Here is a 24,051-nt window from a genome sequence, read left to right as displayed (position 1 = left end):
CCTGACAGGTTAGGGCTGTTCCTCACAAAAGAAATTAAAAAAACAGAACGAAGATTTTCTCTAGTTGGGTGCTCAGAGTTCTGCAGGCCTGAATTTGTGCTGTATTCCCTCAAAATTCAAGCTGCCCTGTTCTCTCCAAGATAGCATCATTGCATCCTCTTGTTCTCCCACCCTCCTTTGAATCTTTCAAAGCTGGCTTGCCCATGGGGATAGGCCACTAGGGAAGATGCTCTGCAGTTAAAATTAGCCAAACTCGGCAATACATAGGCTATGATTCCAAGGCACCATGAGGATAGAAAACACAGGTGGTGAGATTTAAGCTAAGGAAGGCTGCAATTGTGACAGACAAGACCGCCTCTCTCCTGGAAAATAGCAACTGCATCTATGCACGCAAAGAGACAAAGTCACACATATGCAAACCTACCGCTTCTCATTATGCTGACCCCACAGTTTCCCTTCTCAAATTTCACTCCTTCATACTTGTACCCTGTTGGGGAATAAAACCGAAGAATTTATCTTTCATCATTGGAGTGACCTACTTATTTAATAAAGTATCTAAGCTTTAAAGCAGATGGGTACAGAGCAACTCTTGTCCAGACATACTGTATAACATCTTAGGTTCCCTGTGAGAGTAATAAGAAGAGTCATGATTTTTCATATTTAATTTTTAATTCTTCATAAAAAACCTGTGGGAATAATTGGGAGAAGTAGACTTCATCGAGTGGGAACAGGCCTTATGATAGAATGATATTCACATACATGTTCCTCTAACTGAATTCAGATAAGAATTGTACTCCAAGAATGCTAGAAAGCCCATCAATTCAAACTGGGACCCCACTGTGAGCCACAGCAGAGAGCCTCCTCATTCTGGTCCCTTTTTATGAGCCTCCATTCTGCATTAAAAAGCAGAAGAGAAAGGTTGAAGTAATTATCAAGACATGTTCATGCCTTGGTCTCATCCTGAATTTGTATCAATTATGATGCAGCAAGTTCAGCCCCCAATTTTCATAAAATCAACCTTTGGATATAACAGTTTCCATTATTTACTAAAGAACCAAATCAGAATTTCAAATCCCTAAAATAGGGATCCTTGGTTTCTTTCTATTAGAGCAGAACAAAGCCCCTTCTCTAATCCTCATCATTTTTAGTTTTCTTTTTCTTTTTTACTTTTCATCCTTTTACCTGGAGTTTCAATGCCAAACCAGCCCACCCATTTGTTAACACCAGAAGCTTCCCTACAGAAGTGAAGATAAGCTGCCAGCAATTCTTAGCTCTGGTCCCAATGTGCCATCATCAAAGGCAACACCTGCATACTGAAGAATATTTATTAACCTTTAACTTGAACTGACCAGCAAGCCATTAACAAAAGGTCACCCACATAAATTTCTTTGCTAAATATCTCCAAGTTTATTAAGTTGTTTAAAAGAACAGCTCCACATAGACTCCTCATTTTGCATACTGATTTACTCAGACTGCTTTTTTCCCATTTTCCCCCAATTCTATCTCAGAATTTTTATGAGGTGAATATGAGAGTAACATCCCTGGTTACCTGTTGGAGTGGTCACCATGCATTCTTTATATGGTAGCTGATTCAATCCCTCTTCCACAACAAGTCTGATCTAGAGAGTCAAAGGAAGAATAAGTTGAGAACTTGCTAAGAATCTCCTGTTAGCTCTTAGCCTCAGGAGCTGAAAACTAGGCAAAAAGTCAGTAACATACTAGGCAAGGACTTAGCTTAAGGCAGTAGGAAGGGGGCCCCTATCATGTGTTAGATACAGAGATAGAAACAAATGCCAGGCTGCTTGCTGCTAGGTATCCAACCTCGGTTAGGCACATGATTGCCACTAAAAGGCTCAAGTATGCTTTCTGATTCTCATTCAGTCAGTCCAGGCTATATTATGAGAAATGCAAAACTACAGCAAGTGGCAAGAGTCATGGCAGGAACACTTGGAAGTAATATACTTCTCGCTACCCCAGAAATAGTGCTCACTGGCAACTTCTTTGCCTCGTTTAGTACTCTGAAATTGTTAAGTAGGATACTTTTTAACAAAGGCCCACCATAATGCAAAATAAAGCCTGAATTTCTTAGAAGGAAATAAATGAGTGGATGGGGCTGAACCAATTTACTGAACTTGAAGAAGGATCCAGTCGAATGCATTGGGACTTCCCAGCTTAAAAAAAAAAAGGCTCCTAATGATCTGAATATGTGGTACAGAGGAAAGAATCCATCAGAACTACTAGGAATAGCCTCCAAAAACCACCAGTTATGGTATTTCTATGACTACCCAGAACCCACTACAAAAAGGCAGTGCTGAGTCTGCAAAGCACATTTTCTCCAATCAATATTACATTACTGATTAAGAATCAGGAACATCAGGGAGAAATGCCAGGCCCCATGCTCTGTTATCACAACAAAACATCCTGCTGCCATTAAAATGATCAATGCTAAATGGGCCAGCACTTTGTCAACCTGCAGCACCAGAGGGTCAAGGAAGCTCATGAATACTGTGTGTGTGTGCATACTCACCTCTAGCCACCACCTTCTGTGGAGGTTAATGTTTCTTATGAGCAAAAGGTGCAAGGGAAGAAGAGGATCATTTTCTTTGAAGAGCCTAGGTCTCCTCCTAGTAACACTCCTCTAAAGAGTCTTACCTCCTGCCCATCTCCTGCAACTCTGGGACAGAAATTAGTGTGTCCAAGCCTTACAGGAGAACATAAAACCAGAAGAAGGGTGACTAAAATATAAAGAACTCAAGATCTGAGCGCCAGGAGAGCCAATCCTGACAAATTCAGGACAAAATTAATGTCCACTATAACAGGACCCTTGTGCTAGAAGAGACAGTGTACTAGAAATCCTCAACACTAGAAACCTCAACAGCTCCTGTCCCTACCACAATCACAACTGACCCTCCACACCCCCCACTCCCAATATCAGGACCTTCAAATCCAACTGCAGAGAACAGAGAGGTCCTAATTACCATCCTCTGAGGTGAATTATGCCCTGGGTCCTTATTATCTCATTTGACTAAGATATAATGCTTGCCCTTTCAGACAAGCATTTTACAATAACCATGAACTTAATTCCTATGTTCTCCAGAAAAATGGCACAAGGAGAGCAAAAGAAAGAGCAATCATTTTCTACCAGTGAACACCAAGACCTCTGTTTTCCCCACAGCAGCCACTGACACAATTGCCTTGAACTTGTCCCTTTGGTTTGATAAAAGCATAAACACAGAATAACCTAACTATCACTCCAAGAATGTCAACTACATTTATCTTGATGCAATCCAAGGATTATTACTGCCCCTGGAAGCTCAAATAGAAGTGGCCTTTGAACCAAGAATACTTAAAGTCAAAAATAGAACAGGAGTTGTCTACACTCTTTTGGAATAAAGATTTCCCTAGGGAAAAGGTAAATAAAGAGTTTCATGCCTGCTCCCACCAACACCATCACATTCCCTTTAATAGCCTATCTTCTACTATCTGATTATACCTATAAGCTTAATAAGTCACTTTTCTTTCTTTCCCAAACTAAATACTGAGAACAGTATTTAGATTGTAAACCCCGTGAGATCAGGGACCATGCTATATGCTTTACCACTGTATCTCCTCCCCCCACAACACAGTCTAGCACAGTGTCTGACTCACATGAGTTTAATGTATATTTCACGAACAGATGAATACTAATAACCACAGCAGAATATGTCAACCTCATTCTAAGCACTGAACAAATTTAGATATAAACACAAGAAGTAAACAGGGCTTACCCAAGACAGCCCAATTTGGCCTGAGATCCTCTCAGATGACACTAGCCAAACAGAATTGGGCTTGATCAATCCTTAACAGGAAGTCCCTGAGCGTAGATAGTACAACTTAGTATTTCACGTGTGAGGATACTACAGAAAAGAAGAGGCAAAATAGATATCCAACCCCATGTAAACTACAAGCTAGGTATTAGTTTTTGTGCATTCGATGGATCCCATAAGGGTAACTACTAGGTCTTTTACATCTTTGGTTCCCTTTTAATTTACTTCACTTCACTGCCCTAAGAGGAGGCATTTAAGGCCCAGGATCAGGTTACCAAGATCCACTTGAAAGGTAGTGAGTGGTACCTCAGAACTACAGAGAATGAGTTCATGGACAATGCTTTGAGGTGAATGGGACTGAAGCAGAGCTTTAATGCAACAGTAGAAACAACACTTGCAAAGCCTAGCAAGATGTGGGTTACTTGGTAAAATCTCTCTCGACCCCAGAATGCTCTAGAACAAAAAAAGTCCCTTGGCCTACTATGATTGTATCCATAGGAACAACAATTAAATGAAAATGGAAAGCCTCCATCCACCTACCAAACGATCCGCAGAAAACATGAAGTCCCCTCTACTGGCTGTCCTAAAAAAAAAGTACAAGTTTTAGTCTAGATTAGAGCTTTAAAGTGAAATATTACTTAATATATATAGTAACTCTGATATTAAAACATATTACATGCTAAAATCTTAAAAGCTTACCTGTAACAGACCATTATTGAGACAAGATATTTTTCACTAGGTGTAGCAGGGTAACTGAGGACATGGGAAAAGACGTGACCCAACAGTCGGCTCACCTAACAAGCTGGGTGCGTGAGAATGTTGCAGGACTGCAAGCAGTACTGATTGCTCTGGGCACTGATCCACGCATGTCCTTGGTATAATTGGAAACATAAGAAAGTAAGGAGGTGCATTGCTTAGATGTTCAAGGACGACACAGTCTGTGAAAGAACCTTTTTGTTTTGGATAAAACTTAAATAAATATGCTATAGTGGACTGAGGGCTTTGCTGTTTTGCCTGAGCGAGCTGCAGCCTGCTACCACTGTGCTTTAATGCATACATCTCATGTGTTGGACTCATTTTCGTCCCTGACTGAACAACTACAACAACTAGGATACAGGAACCTAAATGGAATGACTTGGTAAATATTATTGAAAATGCTCATTTGATATTAACACTAGAGAGAGTAATTGAAAAGATCATGTAGCCTCCCACTAAACTGCCCAAGTATATACTCTTCAACAAGCAGATGAACAAGTTCCCTCTGGAAGATGGCAGCAAGTCCAGAGCTCAAGTTAAGAAAAAAACCTTGCAGTGAGAAAACCAGGTTCTCCCAATTCTCGCGCACCATTCACCTTGATCTAAAACCCTATTACCAATATTAGTAACCCATCTATTGATACTTTGTCGCTAATCCTTTTTTCTTAACATCTTTATTGGAGTATAATTGCTTTACAATGGTGTGTTAGTTTCTCCTTTATAACAAAGTGAATCAGTTATACATATACATATGTTCCCATATCTCTTCCCTCTTGCGTCTCCCTCCCTCCCACCCTCCCTATCCCACCACTCTAGGTGGTCACAAAGCACTGAGGTGATCTCCCTGTGCTATGCGGCTGCTTCCCAAAAGCTATCTATTTTACGTTTGGTGGTATATATATGTCCATGACACTCTCTCACTTTGTCACAGCTTACACTTCCCGCTCCCCATATCATCAAGTACATTCTCAAGTAGATCTGTGTCTTTATTCCTGTCTTACTCCTAGGTTCCTCATGATACTTTTTTTCTTAAATTCCATATATGTGTGTTAGCATACGGTATCTGTCTTTCTCTTTCTGACTTACTTCACTCTGTATGACAGACTCTAGGGCAATCCACCTCATTACAAATAGCTCAATTTCATTTCTTTTTATGGCTGAGTAATATTCCATTGTACATATGTGACACATCTTCTTTATCCATTCATCCGATTATGGTTGTTTCCATCTCCTGGCTATTGTAAATAGAGCTGCAACGAACATTTTGGTACATGACTCTTTTTGAAATATAATTTTCTCAGTGTATACGCCCAGTAGTGGGATTGCTGGGGCATATGGTAGTTCTATTTGTAGTTTTTTAAGGAACCTCCATACCGTTCTCCATAGTGGCTGTACCAAATCACATTCCTACTAGCAGTGCAAGAGTGTTCCCTTTTCTCCACACCCTCTCCAGCATTTATTGTTTCTAGATTTTTTGATGACTGACATTCTGACTGGTATAAGATGATACCACATTGTAGTTTTCATTTGCATTTCTCTAATGATTAATGATGTTGAGCATTCTTTCATGTGTTTGTTGGCAGTCAGTATATCTTCTTTGGAGAAATGTCTATTTAGGTCTTCTGTCCATTTTTGGATTGGGTTGTTTGTTTTTTTTTGTTATTGAGCTGCATGAGCTGCTTATAAATTCTGGAGATTAATCCTTTGTCAGTTGCTTCATTTTCAAATATTTTCTCCGATTCTGAGGGTTGTCTTTTGGTCTTGTTTATAGTTTCCTTTGCTGTGCAAAAGCTTTGAAGTTTCATTAGGTCCCATTTGTTTATTTTTGTTTTTATTTCCATTTCTCTAGGAGGTGGGTCAAAAAGGATCATGCTGTGATTTATATCATAGAGTGTTCTGCCTATCATTTCCTCTAACAGTTTGATAGTTTCTGGCCTTACATTTAGGTCTTTAATCCATTTTGAGCTTATATTTGTGTATGGTGTTAGGGACTGATCTAAACTCATAGTTTTATATGTACCTGTCCAGTTTTCCCACCACCATTTATTGAGGAGGCTGTCCGTTCTCCACTGTACATAGCTGCCTCCTTGATCAAAGACAAGGTGACCATATGTGCGTGGGTTTATCTCTCGGCTTTCTATCCTGTACCATTGATCTATCTTTCTGTTTTTGTGCCAGTACCATACTATCTTGATTACTGTAGCTTTGTAGTATAGTCTGAAGTCACAGAGCCTGATTCCTCCACCTCCGTTTTTCGTTCTCAAGATTGCTTTGGCTATTCGGTGTCTTTTGTGTTTCCATAAAAATTTTGAAATTTTTTGTTCTAGTTCTGTGAAAAATGCCACTGGTATTTTGATAGGGATTGCATTGAACCTGTAGATTGCTTTAGGTAGTAGAGTCATGTTCACAATGTTGGTTCTTCCAATCCAAGAACATGGTATATCTCTCCATCTATTTGTATCATCTTCAATTCCTTTCATCAGTGTTTTATAATTTCTGTATACAGGTCTTTTGTCTCCTTAGGTAGGTTTATTCCTAGATATTTTATTCTTTTTGTTGCAATGGTAAAAGGGAGTGTTTTCTTGATTTCACTTTCAGATATTTCATCATTAGTGTATAGGAATGCCAGAGATTTCTGTGCATTAATTTTGTATCCTGATACTTTACCAAATTCATTGATTAGCTCTAGTAGTTTTCTCGTAGCATATTGAGGATTCTCTATGTATAGTATCATGTCATCTGCAAACAGTAACAGCTTTACTTCTTCTTTTCCAATTTGGATTCCTTTTATTTCCTTTTCTTCTCTGATTGCTGTGGCTAAAACTTCCAAAACTATTTTGAATAAGAGTGGTGAGAGAGGGCAACCTTGTCTTGTTCCTGATCTTAGTGGAAATGCTTTCAGTTTTTCACCATTGAGGATGATGTTGGCTGTGGTTTTGTCATATATGGCCTTTATTATGTTGAGGAAAGTTCCCTCTATGCCTACTTTCTGCAGGGTTTTTATCATAAATGGGTGTTGAATTTTGTCAAAAGCTTTCTCTGCATCTATTGAGATGATCATATGGTTTTTCTTCTTCAATTTGTTAATATGGTGTATCACGTTGATTGATTTGTGTATATTGAAGAATCCCTGCACTCCTGGAATAAACCCCACTTGATCATGGTGTATGATCCTTTTAATGTGCTGTTGGATTCTGCTTGCTAGTATTTTGTTGAGGATTTTTGCATCTATGTTCATCAGTGATATTGGCCTGTAGTTTTCTTTCTTTGTGACATCCTTGTGTGGTTTTGGTATCAAGGTGATGGTGGCCTCATAGAATGAGTTTGGGAGTGTTCCACCCTCTGCTATATTGTGGAAGAGTTTGAGAAGGATAGGTGTTAGCTCTTCTCTAAATGTTTGATAGAAATCGCCTGTGAAGCCATCTGGTCCTGGGCTTTTGTTTGTTAAAAGATTTTTAATCACAGTTTCAATTTCAGTGCTTGTGATTGGTCTGTTCACATTTCCTATTTCTTCCTGAGTCAGTCTTGGCAGGGTGTGCATTTCTAAGAATTTGTCCATTTCTTCCAGGTTGTCCATTTTATTGGCATAGAGTTGCCTGTAGTACTCTCTCATGATCTTTTGTATTTCTGCAGTGTCAGTTGTTACTTCTCCTTTTTCATTTCTAATTCTATTGATTTGAGTCTTCTCCCTTTTTTTCTTGATGAGTCTGGCGAAAGGTTTATCAATTTTGTTTATCTTCTCAAAGAACCAGCTTTTAGTTTTATTGATCTTTGCTATTGTTTCCTTCATTTCCTTTTCATTTATTTCTGATCTGATCTTTATGATTTCTTTCCTTCTGCTAACTTTGGGGCTTTTTTGTTCTTCTTTCTCTAATTGCTTTAGGTACAAGGTTAGGTTGTTTATTCAAGATGTTTCCTGTTTCTTAAGGTAGGATTGTATTGCTATAAACTTCCTTCTTAGAACTGCTTCTGTTACATCCCCTAGGTTTTGTTGTCGTGTCTCCATTGTCATTTGTTTCTAGGTATTCTTTTATTTCCTCTTTGATTTCTTCAGTGATCACTTCGTTATTAAGTAGTGTATTGTTTATCCTCCATGTGTTTGTATTTTTTACCAATCTTTTTCTATAATTGATATCTAGTCTTGTAGCATTGTGGTCGGAAAAGATACTTGATACAATTTCAATTTTCCTAAATTTACCAAGGCTTGATTTGTGACCCAAGATATGATCTATCCTGGAGAATGTTCCATGAACACTTCAGAATAATGTGTAGTCTGTTGTTTTTGGATGGAACGTCCTATAAATGTCAATTAGGTCCATCTTGTTTAATGTACCATTTAAAGCTTGTGTTTCCTTATTTATTTTCGTTTTGGATGATCTGTCCATTGGTGAAAGTGGGGTGTTAAAGTCCCCTATTATGACTGTGTTACTGTCAATTTCCCATTTTATGGCTGTTAGTATTTGCTTTATGTATTGAGATGCTCCTATGTTGGGGGCATAAATATTTACAATTGCTATATCTTCTGGATCGATCCCTTGATCATTATGTAGTGTCCTTCTTTGTCTCTTCTAATAGTCTTTATTTTAAAGTCTATTTTGTCTGATATGAGAATTGCTACTCCAGCTTTCTTTTGGTTTCCATTTGCTTGGAATATCTTTTTCTATCCCCTTACTTTCAATCTGTTTGTGTCTCTAGGTCTGAAGTGCATCTCTTCTAGACAGCATATATATGGGTCTTGTTTTCATATCCATTCAGCCAATCTGTGTCTTTTGGTGGGAGCATTTAGCCCATTTACATTTAAGGTAATTATCGATTTGTATGTTCCTATTCCCATTTTCTTAATTGTTTTTGGTTCGTTATTGTAGGTCTTTCCCTTCTCTTGTGTTTCTTGCCTAGAGAAGTTCCTTTAGCATTTGTTGTAAAGCTGGTTTGGTGGTGCTGAACTCTCTCAGCTTTTGCTTGTCTATAAATGTTTTAATTTCTCCATCAAGTCTGAGTGAGATCCTTGATGGGTAGAGTAATCTTGGTTGCAGGTTCTTCTCCTTCATTGCTTTAAATATGTCCTGCCAGTCCCTTCCGGCTTTCAGAGTTTCTGCTGAAAGATCAGCTGTTAACCTTATGGGGATTCCCTTGTGTGTTATTTGTTGTTTTTCCCTTGTTGCTTTTAATATGTTTCCTTTCTATTTAATTTTTGACAGTTTGATTAATATGTGTCTTGGCATATTTCTCCTTGGATTTATCCTGTATGGGACTCTCTGTGCTTCCTGGACTTGATTAAATATTTCCTTCCCCAAATTAGGGAAGTTTTCAAGTATAATCTCTTCAAATATTTTCTCAGTCCCTTTCTTTCTCTCTTCTTCTTCTGGAACCCCTATAATTCGAATGTTGGTGTGTTTAATGTTGTCCCAGATGTCTCTGAGACTGTCCTCAGTCCTTTTCATTCTTTTTTCTTTATTCTGCTCTGCAGTAGTTATTTCCACTATTTTATCTTCCAGGTCACTTATCTGTTCTTCTGCCTCAGTTATTCTGCTATTGATCCCTTCTAGAGTATTTTTAATTTCATTGTGTTGTTCATCATTGCTTCTTTCATCTTTAGTTCTTCTAGTTCCTTTTTAAATGTTTCTTGCATTTTTTATTCTATTTCCAAGATTTTGGATCATCTTTACTATAATTATTCTGAATTCTTTTTCAGGTAGACTGCCTGTTTCCTCTTCATTTGTTAGGTCTGGTAGGTTTTTATCTTGCTCCTTCTCCTGCTGTGTGTTTTTCTGTCTTCTCATTTTGCTTATCTTACTGTGTTTGGGATCTCCTTTTTTCATGCTGCAGGTTCGTAGTCCCATTGTTTTTGGTGTCTGTCCCCAGTGGCTAACGTTGGTTCAGTGCATTGTGTAGGCTTCCTGGTGGAGGGGACTAGTGCCTGTGTTCTGGTGGATGAGGCTGGATCTTGTCTTTCTGGTGGGCAGGTCCACGTCTGGTGGTGTGTTTTGGGGTATCTGTGGCCTTATAATTATGATTTTAGGCAGCCTCTCTGCTAATGGGTGGGGTTGTGTTCCTGTCTTGCTAGTTGTCTGGCATAGGGTGGACAGCACTGTCGCTTGCTGGTCGTTGAGTTAAGCTGGGTGTTGCTGTTGAGATGGAGATCTCTGGGAGATTTTTGCCATTTGATATTATGTGGAGTTGGAAAGTCTCTTGTGGACCAGTGTCCTGAAGTTGGCTCTCCCACCACAGAGGCACAGCACTGACTCCTGGCTGCAGCACCAAGAGCCTTTCTTCCACATGGCTCAGAATAAAAGGGAGAAAGGAAAGAAAGAAAGAAAGAAAGAAAGAAAGAAAGAAAGAAAGAAAGAAAGAAAGAAAGAAAGAAAGAAAGAAATGAAGGAAGAAGGAAAGAAAGAAAGAAAGAAAAGAAAGAAGAAAGAAAGAAGGAAAGAAGGAAAGAAGGAAGGAAGGAAAAGGGAGGGAGGGAGGAAGGATGGAGGGAAGGAAAGAAAGAAAGAAGATAAAATAAAATAAAGTTATTAAGATAAAAATAATTATTAAGAAAAAAATTTTAAAAACACGCAAAAAACGGACAGATAGAACCCTAGGACAAATGGTAGAAGCAAAGTTATACAGACAAAATCTCACACAGAAGCATACATATACAAACTCACAAAAAGAGGAAAAGGGGAAAAATCAGAAATCTTGATCTCAAAGTCCACCTCCTCAATTTGGGATGATTCATTGTTTATTCATGTCCTCCCCACATGCAGGGTACATCAAGTTGATTGTGCAGCTTTAATCCACTGCTTCTGAGGCTGCTGGGAGAGATTTCCCTTTCTCTTCCTTGTTTTCACAGCTCCCAGGGCTCAGCTTTGGATTTGGCCCCACCTCTGCGTGTAGGTTGCCGGAGGGCGTCTCCTCTTTGCTCAGACAGGACGTGGTTAAAGGAGGAGCTGCTTCGGGGGCTCTGGCTCACTCAGGCCGGGGGGAGGGAGGGGTACTGAGTGCGGGGCTAGCCTGCAGCGGCTGAGGTTGGCGTGACGTTGCACCAGCCTGAGGCGCACCGTGTGTTCTCCCAGGGAAGTTGTCCCTGGATCCTGGGACACTGGCAGTGTCGGGCTGCACAGGCTCCCCAGAAGGGGCCGTGTGGGTAGTGACCCGTGCTCGCACACAGGGTTCTTGTTGGCGGCAGCAGCAGCCTTAGCGTCTCATGCCCGTCTCTGTGGTCCGCGCTGATAGCCGCGGCTCACGCCCGTCTCTGGAGCTCCTTTAAGCAGCGCTCTTAATCCCCTCTCCTCATGCACCAGTAAACAAAGAGGGAAGAAAAAGTCTCTTGCCTCTTTGGCAGGTCCAGACTTTTCCCTGGACTCCCTCCCGGCTAGCCGTGGTGCACTAACCCCCTGCAGGCTGTTTTCACGCCACCAACCCCAGCCCTCTCCCTGCGCTCCAACCAAAGTCTGAGCCTCAGCTCCCAACCCTGCCCATCCCAGTGGGTGAGCAGACAAGCCTCTCTGGCTGGTGAGTGCCGGTTGGCACCCATCCTCTGTGCGGGAATCTCTCTGCTTTGCCCTCCGCACCCCTATTGCTGTGCTCCCTCCGCGGCTCCAAAGCTTTCCCCCTCTGCCACCAGCAGTCTCCACCCATGAAGGGGCTTCCTAGTGTGTGGAAACCTTTCCTCCTTCACGGTTCCCTCCCACTGGTGCAGGTCCCGTCCCTATCCTTTTGTCTCTGTTCATTCTTTTTTCTTTTGCCCTACCCAGGTACGTGGGGACTTTCTTGCCTTTTGGGAGGTCTGAGGTCTTCTGCCAGCATTCAGTAGGTGTTCTGTAGGAGTTGTTCCACATGTAGATGTATTTCTGGTGTATCTGTTGGGAGGAAGGTGATCTCCACGTCTTACTCTTCCACCATCTTCCCCTCATCCCCCTCTAATCCTTTTTGGAATGAGAATGGCACAAACAAGTAAATCCTCTGTTTCTGACATTGCTTTCAAGAACACATAACCTAATTTCCAAGACCTCTTTCTCAAACTATTGATAAATTTTTCTCTTTGCTTATTTTTCAATCAAATAGTTTATTCCATAGATCTTTCTACCAACTTCCTGTACACTTCCTTCTGGTCAGTTCTTTCAAGATCCTGAGGTACCCAAGTAATAATAATAGAGGGTTGTACCTACCCACAAACTGTTAACCAGCCAAAAGAAGAATGTTTATAAGACTGACATTTTTTCTGTACCTAAAAACCTAGTATTGTTCCTCCTCTTTCTCTCATGTAAGTTAAATGATCTGACAGATTTACAGTTTATGTACTTAAAAATCCCCATCTGCCTATCCATAGCTTACCTAAAATATTCCCCAACACAGCATCGAAATGGCATATGCAAGCATATATTATCTCACTACACCATTAATCATGACTCTTTTTCAAGCTTCATTTACTTTCTCTGACAGGGAAAAGTAATGAAATACCCCTGACACAAATGGCATTAGGTTTCTTAGAGTAACCACAGTTCTATCATTATTACAGATACTAACTCTCTAAAATATGGACCATAATTGAGCAATAGGAAGAATATAGGTCTGTATTCTTTATATATAAATGCTCCCTAAACTCAGAAAACTCTATCCACACACCTACACATAGACAGCCTATTTAAAACAGGCTTTATGTACTGTGGTTTTCAAATGAAACTATACTAATGATTTTACACTTGCACCTTTCATTTCTATAATTAATATTCACAACATGCTTGTCAAAGAAATAAAAGTCAGCGAACTACAAAAAAAAAGAGAAAAAGACTGAAGCCTACTGCCCCATTTGCTAGACCTACATAAACTTGTCTAAGTAGCCAGAACACCATTTTTCAATAGGGAAGATAAGTCTGGATTTGTCTTAAAGAAATATCCAGTAGTATATCTTGGGAACACATCTGAAATGTTTGCCTTTAATTTTTAAACAGTTACACAAATATAGTACAGAGAAAAGTTAGGTTAATTGATCAGAGTTGCCCAAATTCATTATTTTACATTAGAATCAGACATTTTAACATCTTTACACTCTCCTCAAAAATGTCAGCCTCATCTGATGACTTCTGCATGATAAGCACTCTCTACATTCCAAAAAAGGTACACACTATGAGAACCTAATGTGAACTGTTATCCCTTGATAGCTATTTGACTTCCAATTAAAGCAGTCACTGCTCCAGGTCATCCCACTACAAACAGTAATTACTAACTTATCCCCTGCTGTTTTTGACAAGCTTCAGACTGACACTGTTTACTTTAAGTCAATTTAGAAATTAAAGTACAGTTAGAATACAGTAAGTTGGTTGCATTTTTTAAAAACACACAGTGGTCTGCAATATCCACATCTAAATTCCTTACACTGTTAACACTAGAGTTTCATAAGGCAGATATTTGCTTGTTGGATCAATCAAGTTGCACATAATCTTTGGGCCCCTACTTTAGGCCCAACACTGGACTAAAGTATGTGCTAATAAAGATGTTTTAATGTAAACCAGACCCCAGGTCTTATTGACTCCATATACTTTGTTTCAAATCATAACTCTATTCACTTTTGTCTCAAAACCATTTTAAAAAACTCTATCATACTGGAAACAAAGTTTTGAAAGATATTTTAATCATCTTGTATCTGATAACTGTCCCAAATAAAATCTAATGCAAAATTATCACAAAGCAACAAACACACTGACACACAACCCTGGAATATTCTAAAATATATTCAAATATTTAAACAGTGATATCCAGGTGCTCATAATTCAGAGCATAGAAATCAGACTAATGTTAAGCAGAGTATCTTTTAAATTGTGCAAACCCCAAACAGGATTAACAATGCAGACCTAACCATATCTGAGAATACACTTTTCTTGACACTCCCCCCAACAAATGTGTCACACATCTATAGTAACAAAATGAAAGCCAAAGGTAGCCATTTTTTAAAAAAATGATCTTCACACAGAAACAACAAAAGAATGAGAATCATACCAGAAGCCAAATCCTCATTTTAATGTGGATTTGGTAAACCAGACTATTCCCTACTTAAGACTGTCTATAAAGCAGTTTAAAATTTCCAGAGAGGCTACAGCAATTGCATATGTATATATTTTAAAACACGTACATCTCATAGTAAACCCAAACCAAGATGAAATCAAGAGAAATCTCTGACCTTTCTTCCAAAAGGCTAATAAGTATTTACTTATCAACCATAACATATGGAACTATGAGAGGAATGTCTTTATAATATTAAAAAATTAAGACTTCAAGTAGAGATCCTCTCCCCTCTTCTTACTAGACCTCACTACTACTACTCCTGCTGCTGCTATTACTACTACCACCACCACCATCACCACCACCAGAGGGATTCTCTAGTGTGTTGGAAGACATCCTCTCCTGGGGCAATTACACTTCAATTTCTACAGCAGAAACTTCCATTTGATCACTATCTGCTACTTCTCTCTATTTAGAATAAACTTGACAACCTCTCCTCTTCTTTTTTAAAGAAAATTCATTTAATAACTGTACACACACACACACACCCAAGAGTACAAGATTTATTTAGTAGGTTTTTCTTAAAAGGTCCAAAAGTTACAGCAGGTATGTAATATTATACATATATTACTCCCTTCGTTCCCACAGGTCATCATTTATTAAAAGCTTCCTTGGTGCCAAGTATTAAGCATTTTTCATGCATTATCTGGTCTAATCCTCACATAATCTTAAAAGGTAGATTCTATTCTTACCACCTCTTTAGTGAAGAAAGTAGTGAGGCTTACAGAAGTGAAGTATTCCAAGGTTCTTCCCAGCCTGAAGCTCTCTTAAGTCCCTGAGTAAAGTCATTATCTATATTTTGCTCTAATAAGGGAATGTTTACTAAAAGGTAACCAGTTTTTAGGTGTATTTTAATGACATTTCTCTCCCTGTCAATCAGACTGGCATGTACATACAATGCAAATAATGAAATAAAGAGACTGGCAGGCAAATAAAACATCATTAAAATGTTCCTTCTCAAGATGAAGAAGCTGCTATTATAATGTGGCTTGTAAAGAGTATGTAATTAAGGTTAAAATAAGAATACACCCTTTTCAAGTGATTAAATTAAAACCTCTGACTCATAACTTAAAAAGCAATTTAATTTAAATCAAATCCCAGTAGTACTGAATTAGGTGTCTTTTTTTTTTCCTCTAAGTATTTTTTGATTTCCTCTTTGATTTCTTCAGTGATCTCTTGGTTATTTAGTAATGTATTGTTTAGCCTCCATGTGTTTGTATTCTTTACATTTTTTTCCCTGTAATTTATTTCTAATCTCATAGTGTTGTGGTCAGAAAAGATGCTTGATATGATTTTAATTTTCTTAAATTTACCAAGGCTAGATTTGGGACACAAGATGTGACTTATCCTGGAGAATGTTCCATGTGCACTTGAGAAGAAAGTGTAATCTGCTGTTTTTGGATGGAATGTCCTATAAATATCAATTAAATCCATCTGGTCTATTGTGTCATTTAAAGCTTGTGTTTCCTTATTAATTTTCTGTCTGGATGATCTGTCCATTAGTGTAAGTGAAGTGTTAAAAGTCCCCCACTATTACTGTGTTACTGTCGATTTCCTCTTTTATAGCTGTTAGCAGTTGCCTTATGTATTGAGGTGCTCCTATATTGGGTGTGTATATATTTATAATTGTTATATCTTCTTGGATTGATCTCTTGATCATTATGCAGTGTCCTTTCTTGTCTCTTGTAACATTCTTTGTTTTAAAGTCTATTTTATCTGGTAGGAGTATTGCTACTCCAGCTTTCTTTTGATTTCCATTTGCATGGAGTATCTTTTTCCATCCCCTCACTTTCAGTCTGTATGTGTCCCTAGGTCTGAAGTGATTCTCTTGTAGACAGCATATATATGGGTCCTTTTGTATCCATTCAGCGAGCCTGTGTCTTTTGGTTGGAGCATTTAATCCATTCACATTTAAGGTAATTATTGATATGTATGGTCCTATAACTATTGTCTTAATTGCTTTGGGTTTGTTTTTGTAGGTTCTTTCCTTCTCTTGTGTTTCCCACTTAAAGATGTTCCTTTAGCATTTGTTGTAGAGCTGATTTGGTGGTGCTGAATTCTCTTAGCTTTTGCTTGTCTGTAAAGCTTTTGATTTTTCCGTTGAATCTGAATGAGATCCTTGCTGGCTAGAGTAATCTTGGTTGTAGGTTCCTCCCTTTCATCAAATATATCATGCCACTCCCTTCTGGCCTGTAGAGTTTCTGCTGAGAAATCAGCTGTTTACCTTATGGGAGTTTCCTTGTGTGTTATTTGTTATTTTTCCCTTGTTGCTTTTAATAATTTTTCTTTGTCTTTAATTTTTGTCAATTTGATTACTATGTGTCTCAGTGTGTTTCTCCTTATCCTGCCTGGGACTCTCTGTGCTTCCTGTACTTGGGTGGCTATTTCCTGTCCCATGTTAGGAAAGTTTTCGACTATAATCTCTTCAAATACTTTCTCGGGTCCTTTCTCTCTCTCTTCTCCTTCTGGGACACCAATAATACGAATGTTGGTGCATTTAATGTTGTCCCAGAGGTCTCTTAGGCTGTCTTCATTTCTTTTCATTCTTTTTTATTTATTGGTTCTATAGCAGTGAATTCCACCATTCTGTCTTCCAGGTCACTTATCCATTCTTCTGCCTCAGTTATTCTGCTATTGATTCCTTCTAGTGTATTTTTCATTTCAGTTATTGTATTGTTCATCTCTGTTTCTTTGTCCTTGAATTCTTCTAGGTGTTTGTTCTTGAATTCTTCTAGGTCTTTGTTAAACATTTCTTGCATCTTCTCGATCTTTGCCTCCATTCTTTTTCCAAGGTCCTGGATCACCTTCACTATCATTATTCTGAATTCTTTTTCTGGAAGGTTGCCTATCTCCATCTAGTTGTGTTTCTGGGGTTTTATCTTGTTCTTTTTATCTCGTTCCTTGTTCATACATAGTCCTCTGCCTTTTCATTTTGTCTATCTTTCTGTGAATGTGGTTTTTGTTCCACAGGGTGCAGGATTGTAGTTATTTTTGCTTCTGCTGTCCTAGGTCTCATTTTTGAAAATGAGGATTATACACAAAGATTTTCTTTAGCATTGGGGGTGGGAGAAGTTAAGTCTGGGCATAAAGTTGCCAGATTTAGCAAATAAAAATACAGGACACCCAGTTAAATTTGTATTTCGGAAGTATGTCCCATACAATGTTTAGGATATACTAAGAAAAGTATGAATTGTTTATCTGAACTCAAATTTAACTGGGTGTCCTGTACTTATCTAGCAACCTAAGCTAAGGAGGAAGAACTAAATGGACTCAGTTTTAGCTCTAATATGTTCTTGTTTGTTTTTTTAAGCAACAGTTTAAAGGGAAGTAAAAAATAAAAGCTTTTCTTGCAGGTTTAAACCAAAGGAATGTTTCACTTAGAGTTAATGTTTAGTGGAAGCTCTGAAAACATAAGCTCTACTTCCATAGCTACTTTGTTATGTGATCATTAAAATAAAGAAGCTCTAAGGTTTGTCATAGTATGCAGATGATTTATAAATGATTTTCCTCCTCCTTCCTTCCCCCTCAAAAAAACAAAACGCAGTGAAGTACTTGAAGCAAACCTAATCTGATGTGAAAACCAAAACAAACAACAAACAAAAATGAAAATAGCTTTTACTGCGTGCCAGGTGCAAGTCATCAGGGCCACAGATCTTCGGCACCTTCTTAAGAATCTCATAAAATAGTGTCATTAATTGTTTATTTGTACCTCAAAGCAGAGTTCAATGTAAACATTTGAGATCAGGTAGAAAAAGAAGAGAAGCTATCATTTTCCTTTAGAACCCAGGCCTCAGTCATTCAAGTTGATTTATTAATTTTTATAATGATTGGAACATTAATTCCCCTATGTGCTAGGTACTGTGCCAGGCCACACTTTCTTTCTGCCTCCCCAGAGTCCAGACTAGCTGGTAAGAGATTACTAGGATATGCCCAATAAATATTATAACAGGAGTATGTATAAAGAGTTGACTTCCTCACTCCTGGCCTAAAAGCCAGTTAGAAAATTCACATGGTAAACCAAAACCACGTCCATGATTTATTGATAAATAACTTGCATGTCATAGTGTTATCTGTGGTGGACATTTTGGTTTTGTATAAGTTGAAGGGAACAGTTCTGAGATTCCTCCAGTCTCAGGGTGATGCCAGGCCAGGTTCTCTAGGCTGGTTCTGTTTAGTTTAGAATCCTTGGCTCAGCCTATACCCTAAATCCAAAACTAGCCAAATCACCACGCAAGGGAGTATGGCCATTCTCCCATGGGCAGTGGCCCAGCCTGAGCACAGCACAATCACCTGTGGTGTTTAAAAAGCTACAAGTGCTCAGGTTCCACCCAAGACTACTCTACTACTCCACTCTAAGGATGGGTTCCAAAAAAAAAAAAAGACTCCCCAAGCAATTCAAATGTACAGCTTTGGTTAAGAACACTACCTAGCCAAATGACGCAAATCACATCAGGCTACGCTCATATTAGGGCTGCACAGGATGCTCATCCATCCTGAGGTTAATTGTCTCCCCACCAGGTGACTAAAAAAAAGTCACAAGAATGAATGTGTTCTTTCTTTAGTGCTATTTCATGGACTAAAATACTCTAAGATGGCTCAACTTTCAGCCAAGCTGCCTGCTGAGGCCATGGTGAAACCCCTTTGAGGGCAAATATACAGGAAACATTCAATAGCTCATGAAAGAGCTTTACTTTAATGTTTCAGAAGACGAAAGAAAACAAAAACTGGGGAGAGGAGATGATCTTTTAAATACACTGCACTGCCTTATATATGAGGTCATGAACTGTGTTCAAGGGAACAGTGCATTACACTCAGATTTTGCTGGGTTTAGTATATAAAGGAGGCAGAAAGGGAAGGATGTGTGGTTTAAATCCACTGCAACAACAAAAACTGCAAATGAAGCAGTCATTTCTTCCTGAGTTCACCAGTGACCCCTGTGTGACAGAGTAAATTATCTGATCATTTGATGTTTAGATTACTGCATACTCAAATAGAGAAAAAAACATTTCCTTGAAATTCAATAATACCATCAACATTTTATGCTGCAAATACAGCACATTTCAAAAAAATAAGTAAAAAGATATTTTAAATCAGTCCAATGTTCTCAATCTTGCCTGCTTTATGTATTTACAACAACATGCAGTCCTCTGGCTCAACCCCATTTCCCCATGCCAAAGTCAATTCAGAAAGCAATCCCTTCACTAGATAGACACTAAGGACCAGGAACAATAAAAGGAATAACAAGTACTTCAATGGCCTCTATCATCAGACAGTTCCATAGTGCACATATATGATGTCACATCAAAATAGAGAAGAGCATAAGGGTACAAGGAAGACAGACTGATAACTGATGGCACCTTCCATAACTAGACCCCTGTAAATACAGCTCCTCTAACCACAAGCACTCCACACCAGTCCCGGATAAAACAGGTCCTGTTTGTGTGAGGGGATGCCAATTTTTTAAGATAAAGGAACAGAGGCCTCCATTAACAGATTTGATTAACAGAAACAAAACTAAAACTCTGTCTCCACCCTAAATAACTAAGCATCAATTAGTTATTAAAAATTGTAGTGAGTTTTTCTATTCTGTATCATAGCAGGATAAAAATAATCTAGGATCTCTCAGTGTTGTTTTTTAAAATAAGAATGTGCATTCTATGTAGTTAAATTCCTTTTACTGTCTCCCAAAAGCTGAAGAAACCAGCATTTATGGATACAATCTGAACCATGCACAAATCTAAACATAAAGGCTTGAAATGCCATAAATATGCATACTGTTCACAGTTTACAACAAATGTTCATAGACAGTATCTTGTTTTAGCCTCCCAGGAGCTTCATGAGATATTAGGAACATCCTCATTTTACAAATGATAAAGCTGAAACACAGAGATGCTAAACATCTTGCCTAAGATGACTCTGGATCCTGCTGTCTCCTTCCAAACTCAGAAAAAAAAAGAAAAAAAAAGATTTTGCTTACACCCAGGTTTACTACACCATCCAGGCTTTTCTGAGTAATGCAGTAAAATCAGGTATTGATACTGTCATATATGAATGCTGAATGTCATGCCCTCTCCAAGTTATATAGCAATTGTTCACTTTTACATGGTTAGGAAGACCCCTTTGTGAAATCTAATGAAAGCGAAGGAATCCCCACCCCATAAAAAAGCACATATGCAAATGTTCATAGTAGCATTATTCATAATAGCCAAAAACCGGAAACCAAACCACCCAAATGTCCATCACCTGATGAATGGATAAACAAAATGTGGTATAGCCATACAGAGGAATATCATTCAGCCAAAAAAGAAATGGTGTACTGATACAAGATGGATAAAGCTTGAAAACATTATGCTAAATAAAAGAAACTAGCCACAAAAGGCCACATGTCATATGATTCTATTTACATGAAACGTCCAGAATAGGTATATCAATAGACACAGAAGGTAGATTAGTGGTTGTCTAGGGCTCTTGGTGGGTTGGAGGGAAATGGGGAGTGACTGCTCATGGGTGTGGGCTTTCTTGTTGAGCTGATGAAAATGTTCTAAAATTGTGTGGTGGTGGCTGCAAAGCAATAAACATACTTGAAAACCACTGAATTGTACACTTTAAAAGGTGTATTGTATGGTATGTAAATTATAGCTCAATAAAGATGTTATGGGACTTCCCTTGTGGTGCAGTGGTTAAGAATCTGCCTGCCAATGCAGGGGACATGGGTTCGAGCTCTGGCCTGGGAAGATCCCACATGCCCATGGAGCAGCTAAGCCCGTGTGCCACAACTACTGAAGCCCGTGCACCTAGAGCCTGTGCTCCACAACAGAAGAAGCCACTGCAAGGAGAAGCCCATGCACCACAACGAAGAGTAGCACCAACTCGCCGCAACTAGAAAAAGCCCGTGCGCAGCAACCCAGACCCAATGCAATATCTTTGTATTTATTTACAAAAATAAATAAATAAATTTATTTTAAAATACTAAAAAATAAAAATGTTATTTTAAAAAACCATTAAAAATGCACATACAAATAACATTTCCCAAATAATTTCTGAGGGTTTGCTAAAGCCCAGAAGCCCATCTACAGGTACAGCACAAGGTCCAAGACAGCACAGGTCCAAAACACAAGGTCAGTAACTCTTGCTCTATAGAAACAAGAATCATTCTATTTTCTTTGTTTTACAGATTAAGTCTTATTTCAGTTCCCCCCACCACAACTACCAAGCCTATGTCTCCTACTTTTTAAGATCACTACTTCATTTATTGGTTCACATGACCACAGTTTTCAATATTGATTCATTAAAAACCATTAAATACTTACATAAATATAACTTTAACAGCTACAAATAACTTTTAGTAATTGAATGGCTATTGCTTGCAAGGCATAGTTGGAATTCAAAAATGTAAAAGATACAACGTCTGCCCTCAAGGAGCTTAAAATCTAACAAGTGCAATAACAGCGAAACGAATAACAATACACAAAACAGAAGGTGAATCTTGCATTAAAAAGGCCAGGGAAGATCAGTGAGGAAGAATGATTGAAGGAAAGCTTCTTGGCAGAGGTGGACATTTAATGCAGACTGTAGAAGAGTAGGTAGTGTTTGAACATGCAGAGGAGTAAAGTGAATTTGAGATGCGAGAAGTAGGGATGTTTCAGAATAGTTCCTAGGAACCACGAAGATGGGACTTAATGTCAAGCTAAGGATCCTGACTTTATTTGGTAGGCTCAGAGAAGCCAAAGAAGGCTGCTGAGTAGGGTAGTTAGCAAATCAAAGCAGTATATTAAGAAGATGAATTGTTCAGTAATGTGTGGGTACACGTAGAAGAGAGAAATGGAGACAAGGAAACAAACTGGGAGTCTATTAAACAGTATGAAGTGAAAGGGCTACGCTCTCTGCTCTGTGTCTGTTCACGTGGTAAACCTACAACCCAGAAATGGTTACTGCCCACGAGAACAGGCACAGGGCAGATCAGCACATTTACCTAATTGGAATGCCTGAGTATTCCACTCATAAGAGACAAAGAGGAAACAGGAGGTTACCTAAAATGCTTCCTCCCTACACAAAGTGATGTTAAAACACAGGTACTGGGAAAGAGGGTAGGAGGCCTGAGTCAAGTGACACCGCCCCACAAAGAAAATGCCCTGCCGAAATCTCCACAGACCAGCTTCCCTAGGCCAAGAACCTTCGCCCTTTTACTTCCAATCCCCGCCCACCCCCTGAGAGACCCTCCACCTCCCCTTCCCCTTCCGCTCTGGCTCACTTGTCCCGGATGATGGTTTGCAGCTCCCGGATCTGATCATTCATTGGCAGGAGCTTAAGCTGCGCCCCGATCTGCGGAGAGAGTTCGCAGTCCCCTAGGAGGGAGTAGCTGGCTGGCGCGTCAGAGTTGCCAGTGCCACCGTTGCTCTCTGAGTTGAGGGTGGCGCCGCCGTAGGCCTGAGAGTCCCGCTCAGCCGGTACGCTAGAAGAGCTTACTCTCCCCCTGAGGAGAGTCAGCTTGGCCGCGGAGTCGCTGTTTCCCCCGGCATGGTCCGCGATCAGTTCGCCAGGTTGCTGCGGCTCGGGGTTTTGGGTCGAGGCACAGTTTACTTGCTGGTTGTGACAGGGCATGGAGTCCGGACACCGTAACTCCGTGGCCATACACCGGGCACCGGGCCGTCCCCGACCCCTAAGGATAAAGGAGAGCAGGGAGAACGGACCAAAGCTCCTATGCTCTCCTGGTCGCCCCGCCTCCTCGCAACCTCTAACCGCCGCTACCCTCTCACCCCTTTGGCCTCCATCGCTTCCCTTTCGCACGTTACGTCCCGGCCCCGCCCACACCAGACTTACCGCCCGCCTAGACACTCGATTGGCTTCGCTCCCTGCCACTCAGCAGCGAACAGCCTGTTAACCCTTTGCGTTGCCCCGGCTGCGTGGGGTCCCACACGAACTTAGCAGACAAGGTGAGGCCAGGGATATTTGGTTTCCGGGTCTCCCGGGAGCCGCTAGGGATTCTGCATGCAGAACTTTGAGTGAGTGATAGAGCCGGGAGAAAACTAGGGTTGGAGAGTGCTAAAATGATGACACACAAAGACCCATGTTTTCAGACTTTGTGTCTTGGCAGAAAAGTTAAACTTCAGTAACTGCATCTACTGTATGCTTGTCTGTGTAGCCCAAAAAGGAAGTTTAAAAATGCCTAGCAGCATGCTGAAGAGCCTGCCTTCTACTAGACTGTTGTACCAGCTGCAGATTCCCAAGTGTGCTTGACTACTAGAGCTTTCCTTATCTTTATTGGTTGGACCCTACACTGTACAGTTACCATGAGGATTCTGACAGCATTTCAGACCCACTACCGCTTTGCTTCTTTTAAATACTTGGAAAGACAATTTTTTTTTTTTAGCGTGCGGACATAGTATAAAGGCTTGAGCTAAGAATGTCTAGGGCAGTGCTTTTCAACACCTTTGTGTATTAG

General features: G+C 39.6%; 1 protein-coding gene across 1 annotated transcript in view; it reads right to left on the bottom strand.

The window, feature by feature from the left end:
- Positions 1-23,535, bottom strand: part of UPRT (uracil phosphoribosyltransferase homolog) — a 29,994-nt gene extending 6,459 nt beyond the window's left edge. Inside the window, exons 1-4 of the mRNA XM_082610503.1 lie at positions 22,861-23,535; positions 4,347-4,389; positions 1,550-1,619; positions 425-487 (exon numbers count right to left, since the gene is read on the bottom strand). Of these exons, the coding sequence (XP_082466629.1) occupies positions 425-487; positions 1,550-1,619; positions 4,347-4,389; positions 22,861-23,240 (556 nt within the window). The 5' untranslated portion in view covers positions 23,241-23,535. The remainder of the gene's footprint in view (positions 1-424; positions 488-1,549; positions 1,620-4,346; positions 4,390-22,860) is intronic.
- Between the last annotated feature and the right edge of the window lie 516 nt (positions 23,536-24,051).

Source organism: Mesoplodon mirus (assembly GCF_964341445.2).
Source record: "Mesoplodon mirus genome assembly, chromosome: X".
In the NCBI taxonomy this organism is placed as follows: domain Eukaryota; kingdom Metazoa; phylum Chordata; class Mammalia; order Artiodactyla; family Ziphiidae; genus Mesoplodon; species Mesoplodon mirus.
This window is presented reverse-complemented; position numbering and strand designations above follow the sequence as displayed.